At 35.3% G+C, this 10,403-nt stretch overlaps 1 protein-coding gene across 1 annotated transcript; it reads right to left on the bottom strand.

Annotated features, from left to right (window-relative positions):
- Positions 1 to 900: 900 nt before the first annotated feature.
- On the bottom strand, positions 901 to 10,093 carry LOC129573050 (myb-like protein F; the record flags this gene model as incomplete). The annotated part of the gene is made up of 3 exons (XM_055453222.1): positions 9,868 to 10,093; positions 8,913 to 9,791; positions 901 to 1,351 (listed from the first exon to the last, which is right to left on the bottom strand). Coding segments are annotated over exons 1-3 (1,556 nt in total), but the record flags the coding sequence as incomplete, so codon positions are not given.
- Between the last annotated feature and the right edge of the window lie 310 nt (positions 10,094 to 10,403).

Genomic DNA, 10,403 nt, shown 5'->3' with positions numbered 1-10,403 from the left:
GCGAGCTAGTAAAGCCAAAATATTGGTCATTTCAGGTCAAGTCAGCGATAAATCGAATATCTATAACACAAAAGTGGAATAAATTGTTGGTAGAATACAGTCATGACCTATATTGGTTTGAGGGAACCAATAACATAGTATGTTATCGTTATGAAAAGAGACAGTTTTGTACTGCACGTTAATTTTTCAGCTCGTCATTACCGTATAGCAAAAATTGTATAAATATACTATAGAAGAAATTCTTTTTGTTCCAAATAAGAATTAGCGAAATTTTACATCATGGGCGGTGGTGGAAGTGAGCCGACAGACAACAAGGCACTTGATTCAACTGAACTATTTTCAACATAAAAATAACTAAGTAATCACTAAAAAATCAGCAACAACAGGAAAAGTACGCGAAAAATGAATAAGTATCATCGACAAAAGACACAATCAAACAAAATATTAATTATGTACAATTTGAACAACGAACGATAAAATAAATGAATATTGAAACGAACAGAGTGCAACAAAATTTGAAAATAAAAATCGTTTGGAAAAAGTGCAGTTTAAATATAAGCGAAAAAAAATCATGAATGGCTGGATTTCCATCACCAAAATTCATGTATTTAGTTATCAGATCGTGCATTTTCCATCATTATTAACGTCTACAAAACACAATCAAATAGTTCATTTAAAATGAAATTTTATTAATTTTTCACTTTTACATTGATATTGATGTTAATACATTTTTCTTTTTTCTTCTCCTTTTTTTCCATTCTTTGTCTTTTATCTTTTGTTATTATGACGGCAAAGGCTGGATCGGATTGATAATCTAACGGTTCAGATAGATGTGAAGCAGAGCTATCGGAAGGTTATTTTGATGATGATGCCTTTTTTTCTTTCGAAAAGGTAGCAAACCTTGCTTTTTGTTCTTCTTTTAACACCCTTAATTTGTCCTGAATCTGCTCTGGAGTAAGGTCCACATCGAATATATCGTCATTCAACATATTTTCAGATGAGTACGAATCAGAGCTATAGGTAGGTGCTTTTGATGATGCCTTTTTCTCTTTCTTTGTTATCTTTGTTTTATTCTTTGCTTCTAACTTCCCCAATTTGTCCTCAAACTGCTCTTGAGTAAGGCGCCAATCGAATAAATTGTCATCAGATGAATCCGAATCAGAGCTATCGGATTTTGGTGAGGACTTTTTCCCATCATGAATAATTGGACCGGGTTTTTTATAATATTGTTCTGCAGCAGCGTCATAATGAGGTGATTTTGATGATGACTTTTCGCGTTTTCCCTTCTTGCCACCATGACAAGTGCTCAGCAAAACGACCAGAATGAAAATCGTGATGAATTTAAAATTCACTACCGAAACCATCGTTCCAAAATTTTGTCAATATATAATTGATAAACGTTGGAAAAATTTGTACTGAATTGACAGAGAGATGTGACCTCTTTTATATCATTCGATTCTAAGAAAAATGAAATATTTCTATTGAAATTTGGACTAACACACAATTCACTTCAAATTCCAAAGTTGTGAATTTTTTTTATTCCCATAATCGATTATTGGATGAAAATTAACATTTTGTTGAATACCAAATTCTTTCTCTTCGTGAATTTTAAGCGTGTAGAAAACCACATTTTTCGTACAAGCAAAGAATTTTTTTGACATTTTCAATTCGAAAAACATGTGAATAAAGAATGATCTACTGATGATATTTTCAGGGGATCTGCTGTATTATCTTTGAACAAACAATGGTAATACCTTTTTAAACACGTTTATAGGTGTTGTTCTGCTAAAAAATTTTTCGCAATTGTGTTTAAAAACATCCACTAATTGTATCATCTTCTATATCGAAAAATTTCGGCTTTAATTCGAAATGAAAAGCAATTTCAGTATCTTTATGTTTGATCATGAACACGAAACAGCTTTGCTGAATGCTTTGATAGTATATACATATGTTTTTCAAATTCCTCTTCTGTGTACATTTCTAGTCGCCGTGTGCAAAACCAACGACTGCTAGTGTCGAACGTAAATGCACGTAAATGCTGCATAATTTTAAACGCACTCATTAATTTTTCATTTTTTTCCTATTAAGAATGGATGCGTTTAGTATTATGTGACTTGACACTAGCAGTCCATGTGCAAAACAAAAACTTTTTTTGAAACTCCGTACTGAAATTTTACTGACAACATGTGAATACACAAAATATATGGTGACTCATTACAATATATTTGATGACTAAGAAGAGGATATTTTGCATCGACCCAGAGCTTAAACTATGGATTTTCTTTGATTCACAATTTGTTCAAATCGAAATCCACAATGGTGTAAAAATCAGCGAATTGACAAACAAATACACAAGCGTACACTGCATATAAAATACCTCTACATAGTTCTGCTCAGTTCTGCTACAAAAGCATGCATAGAACTTCATTCGCTATGACAATGTATGAATCTTTTTTTGTGTGTGGAACGGATTCCGTAGGCTCATATGTGTAATTTCTCTACTGAGATGTTACTCCAATACATTGGAAAAATATGCATGAAACTGGCTTTAGCGTGCGCCTGTGTTGTATTCCAATTCACAGTAGCCATTTGATCATTTAATAGAAACAATATAGCGGCTAAATTCAAATAAACCGGTTGAAACCGAAATATTCATCACATCAAACTTCAACTCCAATCAGTCCAGCGTTGTCATATGGTTGCTGCATTTTCATAAAAATAAAAACTGAACCACCTAAAGCGTAAGCCCATCTTAGATGCTCGAAGAATGTCGCTTCCATTAATTAAATAAATAACTTCAAGGGTTTTGGAAATGCCAATATCCCAAAGTTGACCGATTTTTGAATCGTGAAGCTTTTTTCGATTGACAAAAAGGACGAGATCAAAATTTATCATATTTTACAGATACGAAATTTTTTAGAAATGACCAAAATATTATTTGTGTAGTCTTTTAAGAGCTCTATGATGACATATTGGATTTAGTACTGGTCACAACAAGAATTACTGTTTTTTACAAGAACATTTTAGGATTTATAAACAAGTTCGGCAGACTCATACAAAGCGAACAATCATCACATAAAGTGTGCAGTCGATGTAGCTGATTATTGCAAAAAGAATATTTGCAATAATCAGCGAAATATGTTCGCCATTTCGCTGTCCACCAATATGTCGAAATAAACCCGTTCTCCACCAAGTGTTTGAAAAATTAAAACATTTGTAAAGCGTTCTGTAGAAAAACGTTTAAATTCAGTCATTTTGAAAGAAAAATTTCTTAAGAAAAGGTCAAAAACATGATCAAACTAACGAAGACTTACGGACCATTTTCCGATTTAGAGCGGACCATTTGACTTTTAGAACGGACCAAAATGGCAAGAACGGACCATTAAAATAATCCATACATCAAATATATTTACCGTTTGAACGTCGCGCTTAGCGCGATTTTTTATTTAAAAGATACGTTAAATTCATATTTTATTGATGAATTCTTAATTCACCATTTGGAGTTTTTTGATTCACATTTCCAAATCTTGATTGTATCGACCTCGTAATCGTTCTATCCTATGGCCGTTTGTCGATGTGTCTGGTTTGTAAATTTAGCGACATCGATAAGTCCAGCATTGAGCATTCCAAGCAGTTATACCCGTGTGGAAATTTTTTGACTGTCTAACTCAGTCGATTAATTTGGGACATTCAGTGACTATTTGACTGACTAGAAATGATTGTCTCGAACAAAATAAGCAACTGCAGTTAACTTTAATCACAAATCACTCTTAGTCAAAATGTCCCAAATTAGTCGACTGACTGAAAGAATAACTAAACATGATTGTCTCCTTACAAAATGCATGATTTCAATCAACTTAGCCAGTTTTAGTTGTGTATCACTAAATACAGCCACATACAACTGAGTGACTGTTAGTCATTTTATTTACACACGGGTACTGAGTTAATTGCCAAACCGGAGTCTTTATCGCGTATTCTCTATTCGGAAGATTTGAGTCAGCATCGTGCTCTACGGATCTTTTTTCATCGACTCCCTGTATTTCGATTCCTTTTGTGAACAACATTAACACTTTCAGTAAAGGCAAGTTTGAAGGGCAAAAGAAAAGAGATGATAAGTATTTCGGTTTTTTATGGTTGAGTGATGATGACATTTCTGTTATTAGCTTAGGTTCTGACACCAAAAATTTCAGATGGAGTCAAAAAAAAAATCAATTCTAGTTCTCGGAAGAAAGTTTCGAAAAAGGTCCACATTTTTGAAAAATCAATGGGGGAGTCAAACAAAATCAAGTCGAAATTGTTGATATTCTTGATGGATTGACAAAATACACTCAAGTAGTTCATTTAAAATGAAATTTTATTAATTCTTTACATTGATATTGTAGAATTTGAATATCATGGAGGACGATAGTCCGACAAGTGACGCTCCAACAACTGTGCATTTCAAGCCAAATATCAAAAATGCCAGTTTTTGCGTCACGAGTATATATACAGTAAGTATGCTATTTTCTCATGACACTATTTGAGCCCCGGAATGTTAAGTACCGTTGGAAAGATCTTGGCCCAAATAGTCGGAAACACCATATCCCTCATGCCTAAAGTGTGGTCTAGGCAAAAATATAGCGGTTGGAAATTTTCAAATCTATACCCATATCCCACAAAAGAGGTACCCAGGGGGTAGTGAGAGGTGTCCAAGAGAAGCTCCTCCTCGCCACCTTTCCAACGCCGGTCCAAGCTTTCCGATTGGTCTAAAAACGAAAAAGTTATGGGCATTGGCAGTTTGACCATGGTTTCCTATGAAAGTATTGATTTGGATGTACGTGTCCCCCTGTGTCCACGAATTCTTTTGACCCCCACAGATTCTGGTGTCGATATGCCCAAGTTGTAACCGGTGTCGGGCCACATCGAAATCCGTCCTCAGATTGACATTTGTATCACAGGAGAGCTGGCTGTGGCTTCACTAGCCTGCATGTATATGATTTTTTCAAGTATTTATTTCGCACACTAGATCAACTCAGACACCCATCGGGCAAAGTCGTAATTATTTGATAAGACCTTCAAAAAGATCCATACACACATGCCAATGTTTATGTGATATAAAAGAAAAAAGTCGATTTTGGACGGCAAAACGCTTGAAAGGTTGACTTGGAGACTAAATTCAAAAGTCATGACGCGATATTGTTCTTTATTGTAAATAAATTTTCACAATAGTGAATGCGAAAAACACTTTTGAACTTCGTTCCCAGTAATACAGCGTCCTAGCGTCACTCAAAATGATATCAGTCATTTTGAGTGGTAAATCCACGCACGGAGCGTCACTCCATTTCAACCTCGTCTAGAGGTTTTTCGTCGGATTTCTTTTTGAGAAATTCCAATGGAAAGAACCATTTTAAAAGTAAATGGTGTCGTCAACACCACTGCATTTTATTTTCCATTTTGTTTTTTCTCTTCGAATCATTGAAATTTCAAGTCTTCGACGAACGACACGCGCCTTACAAGAAACAAATTTTATTGATATTACTTTTCCGCAAACTTTGTTTGTATGGAAAAGTATTGGTTTTACTAGCCAAAATTTCATGACATCTCCTCTTTCGAACCACTATAACGTCACGCCAAACTTCAAAAAGCACATATCTGTACACTGGGCAATGTAGATGGGAACAAATCCTGTAGTATGAATGAGTGTTGTAGTATGAATGAGTTTGTACCCGTTGAATGCTAGTTAACGACTGTCTTTATTGTTTGCTCTTATATGATAGTTACATTGTCACAGGTGAGGCGGCGTATAGCGCCATCTATGCTACATCTCCCTCATTTTTTTAGAATGAAATTTATTTTATTCTTTATTTACATTTAATTCCATTCCAAAAAAATACTTCATTTTCTTACATTTAGTTTGAAATTCGGATGAAATCTAGTTCTATTCTTTGTTTTTGTTTTTTTTTTCATTCGATTCCATCCTTCTTAAATATCAAAAAAATTCAATTGTAACAATCATTTACTTAGAAGCTATTACATTGCAATTCATGTGTTTATGTTTGTGTTCAAATCTGAAATGAAAAAGACCAACGAAATTGAGAATAACAAAAAAAATTGCTTAATGCTAATATCGTCGGCCGCTTCGTGTGATTCGTTGCTGTGAAGGCTGCTGGAAGTGTTTCGATTAATGTGGTTATTAATTACTGTTTTGTTTTCAACAAATTTCTTAATGTGGTTGCTGTTTCTGCGATACACTCTATCTTCAGATTGAATTAAGTACGAACGAGGCTCAGCACAGGCTTGAATAATTATGCCATGCTGCCATTTTTTATTATTTATGAAAAGAACCTTTTCATTTGGTTCGAAGGGTTCTCGTTGTCTCGTTCCAATATCATAATACTTCTTTGAGAGTGTTTATTTTCTTTCGTGTTGTTTCGCAACGTTGACACTATTAAATGGTTTGAATTTATTGACATGCATTAGCATATTCGATCTCAAATTACGATTTTGCATTAACTGCGCTGGTGTATGATTCATGTATTTTGTTGGTGTGGTTCTGTATGCGAGCAATGACTTGTAAATATCTTGCTCTGAGCTCGACTTTTTTAGAATATTTTTACAGACTTGCACCATTCTTTCGGCCATTCCATTCGATTGTGCGTAATTCGGGGAACTATTAACTATTTTCACATCATTTTCTCTCGTAAATTCTTTACTTTCGAACGATCCGAAAGGCATATTGTCGGCAATTACAATATGTGGATAACCAAATTGAGCAAAGAGTTTTATTAACTCGAGATTTGTTGTGCGTGCTGTTTTGTCTTTTAACTTTATCAATTCTATCCATTTTGAATAGTAATCGACAACAACTAAATAATCTTTCCCCTTATGATACAAAATGTCGCAAGCTACTTTCATAAATGGGCCGCTAGGAATTTCATGCGGAATCATGGGCTCTTTCCTATTTTTAGGTGCATTTTCTTGACAAATTCTACATCGGGTCGTTACATGCTCAATATCATTATTTATATTCGGCCAATACACTGAGGACTTCGCTCTCTCAATCGTTTTCGTTATGCCAAAATGTGGCTCATGTAGCTTCTTCAAAATTAATTTTCGCATGTTTTTTGTTATAATGATACGTTCATTATAAAATAGCAAATCGTCTTCCAAAATAATATCATTTTTCAATCTAAACAAAAATCTGAGGGGCTCTGGGCATTTTTTCTTATCATTTGGCCATCCGATTTTACAGTACTCTTTTACCTTTCTTAGTACATCATCACTTTCTGTCTCTTTCTGCATTTCTCTCTTCTTTTCATCGCTTATATTTATTGACAATATGGCGTGTGTAATGCTTGTGTCTTCTTCGCTGTCGTCACTAATATTTATATATCTCGACAAATAATCGGCTAAATGAATGGTTTTTCCCGGTGCATATTCAAGATTGACATCATAATTTAACAATTTAATGCGCATACGTTGTAATTTTGCCGATACGATTTTGTGTATGTCTTTTTGCATGATGCCCAACAATGGTTTATGGTCGTTGACAACACGAATTTTTCGACCGTACGTAAAATAATTAAATTTAGTGCATGCAAATACAATCGATAACATCTCCTTTTCTATCTGTGAATAGTTTTGCTCAGTTGGTGAGAGACTTCTTGACGCAAAAGAAATTGGTTTACCGTCCTGTAACAGACAACAACCCAATCCATCTTGAGACGCATCGCACTGTATAACAAGTTCTTTTGTCGAATCAAAAGGCACCAAAATATTTGCCGATAAAATGTCATTTTTTATGTCATTGAATATTTTTGTGTGCAACTCTGTCCATTTAAATATCACATTCTTCTTTAGCAGTTCCCTTAGCACAGTTGCTTTCTGTGATAAATTCGCAACAAATGGCCTCATAAAATTAATCACACCCATAAATGTCTGTAAGTCTTTTTTATTTTTCGGGCTCGTCATTTTTCTTATTCCTTCTAACCTTTCTGGATCTGGCTCAATTTTATTTAACGAAAATATATGGCCCAAATATTTCACCGACTCGCTTGCAATTTGCATTTTCTTTTCATTAAATCTTACATTTTTTTCTCTAGCCCTTTCTAAAACTTTAATCAATGCTTCGTCATGCTCTTGTTTTGTTTTGCCCACAATAAATATGTCATCAAAATACACGTGCACATTTTTAATGTCACCAAAATTAGCAAAATTCTTTCTTTGAAATACTTTCGGACCCGTTTTAATGCCAAAAGGCATTCTAATGTATCGATAATTGCCAAATGGTGTAGCGAATGTACACAAATTACGCGACTCCTCTGCTAAGCGCACTTGATGAAAACCATCTTTTAAATCCAACACGGAAAAATATTTAATTCCATTCACACTCGATGAAAATTCTTCAAATGTGGGAATATACGATTGTTCGTCCAATATTTGTTTATTCAATTCAGACGGGTCGATACATAATCTCAGCGATCTTTCTAAATCCTTCTTTTCTACTGTAACTAGATGATGCACCCATTCACTTCGTTCATCGGCCTTTTCAATTACTCCATTCCTTTCTAACTCATTTAATCTCATTTTTAATTTACTTTTTATTGCGAGCGGTACCTTTCTTGGTGCATGCGCTACTGGTTGAGCGTCTTTTTTCAACAAAATTCTATATTCACCATCAAATGTGCCCAGACCCTCAAATAATTCTGAATAATGCTTGAAAACGTACGATTTATCAATGTTCGCGCAAAGTGCCTCTAGTCAAAAATTGTATCGATTTATTCTGTTTGTGTTGTTGCGTGTGCGCGGTGGGCTGACGATGCCAAATGCTGTGCATGTCGCCAAACCAAGTATAGGGGTCACATCAAGATCAACGACGGCGAAAACAACTCTCAAATTCATATTTTTAAAGGAACAAATCAATGAACACATACCTTCTGGATTTATCGTTTGTCCACCAAATGCTCTCAATGTCATGTTTGTGAACCGCAAACCCTCGTTCGAACCAAACATCAATCGTCTGAAAATGTGTAACGGCAATACATTCATTTCAGCACCAGTGTCAATTTTAAATGCCACGAGTTGATCATTGATGCGAATTCTTTCCAACCACCTTGTTGCAATCACATCTCCGGCTGTGTTTGTTACATTTCGTTCAAGTGCCCCAATGTAAAAATCGTTGTTATCGTTTGCAAAGCCATATTCAATTGAATTTATGCTGCGCGATTTGCAAACGCTTCCAAAATGATTGGGCTTAGAACATACATTGCAAGTCTTTCCCTGAGCTGGACATTTGTCGTTGAAATTGTGATTGTATCCGCATCGTTTGCATTTGGATTGATTGGTGTTGTTTCGGCTGTTTTCACTGTTGTTGTTACTACCTCTGCTGTTGCTGTTGCCACTGTTTCGGCTCGCGTTCGAACGGTACTGTGTGTTGCCTTGCCACGTGGTTGCTCTCTTATCGTTCTGTCTGTGCTTGTTGTTGTTGCTTTGTCTCGTATTCTTACTGTGTTGTTTGTACGTTTGTGTTGACTGTGCACCGTCTCCCTTCAACTCATTGACTTCTTGCGATTTAATTTTACTCATTTTTTCGGTGTGCTCTTTGGTTGCCTCTGCTGCACGACATTTTTCAACGGCTGCATCGTATGTTAAGTCATTTGATTCCAATAATTTCGTTTGTAATTTTTTATCGGTAATGCCCATGACGATTCTGTCCCGCAACATTTCGTTCGTCGCTTGATTAAATTCGCATGATTTCACCAGCAATTTGATGTCCATCAAAAAGGCATCGAACGATTCTCCTTCTTTCTGGTCTCGATTGTAGAACATATACCTGTCGTAAACGGTGTTTTTTCGTGCGGCACAAAAATCAGCAAATGCTTTCGTTACATCGTTGTAAGTTGCTCTCTGTCAAATCAAATGTATCGTAAATTTCGACGGCTTCGGGACCCACTGCATTCAAAAATGTGTTGATTTTTACTGGATCGGTCTTCTCTCCCATTCCGATGGCAATCACAAAAATGTCGTAGTTGCGTTTGAATTTCTTCCAATTCTCGTTCAAATTTCCATCCAATTTCAATGGATCAACGGGTTTAATGTACATGTGGTCAGTCATTTTTCGGCTTTTTTCTTTTTCTCTTCTTTCCTTTCTGCTTTTTTTCTTTTTCTCTTTTTTCCTTTCTGTAGTCTTCGATTTCTACGCGATTTACAACAACGTCGCTTGGTTTTATTCTCTTCAAAACTGCTTTCAAACCTTTCTCCGCAGTGCGTGTTCCAATTTTTTCTCTCCTTTCTTCAATCAACAAATTTTTACTTTTCTTGGCTGTTTTTTGCAAATCGCCGACTTTTTCCTTTCTAGTCTGTGACCTCAGCTTCATTAGATGTATATTATTTTAATTAATTTCATCCGATTACTTGGATTTTTT

The sequence above is a fragment of the Sitodiplosis mosellana genome, unplaced genomic scaffold, assembly GCF_009176505.1.
Source record: "Sitodiplosis mosellana isolate CC-2019 unplaced genomic scaffold, AAFC_SMos_1.0 Smas_scaffold_5906, whole genome shotgun sequence".
Taxonomy (NCBI): domain Eukaryota; kingdom Metazoa; phylum Arthropoda; class Insecta; order Diptera; family Cecidomyiidae; genus Sitodiplosis; species Sitodiplosis mosellana.
The sequence above is the reverse complement of the archived record's forward strand: the minus strand, read 5'-3'. Positions and strand labels throughout refer to the sequence as shown.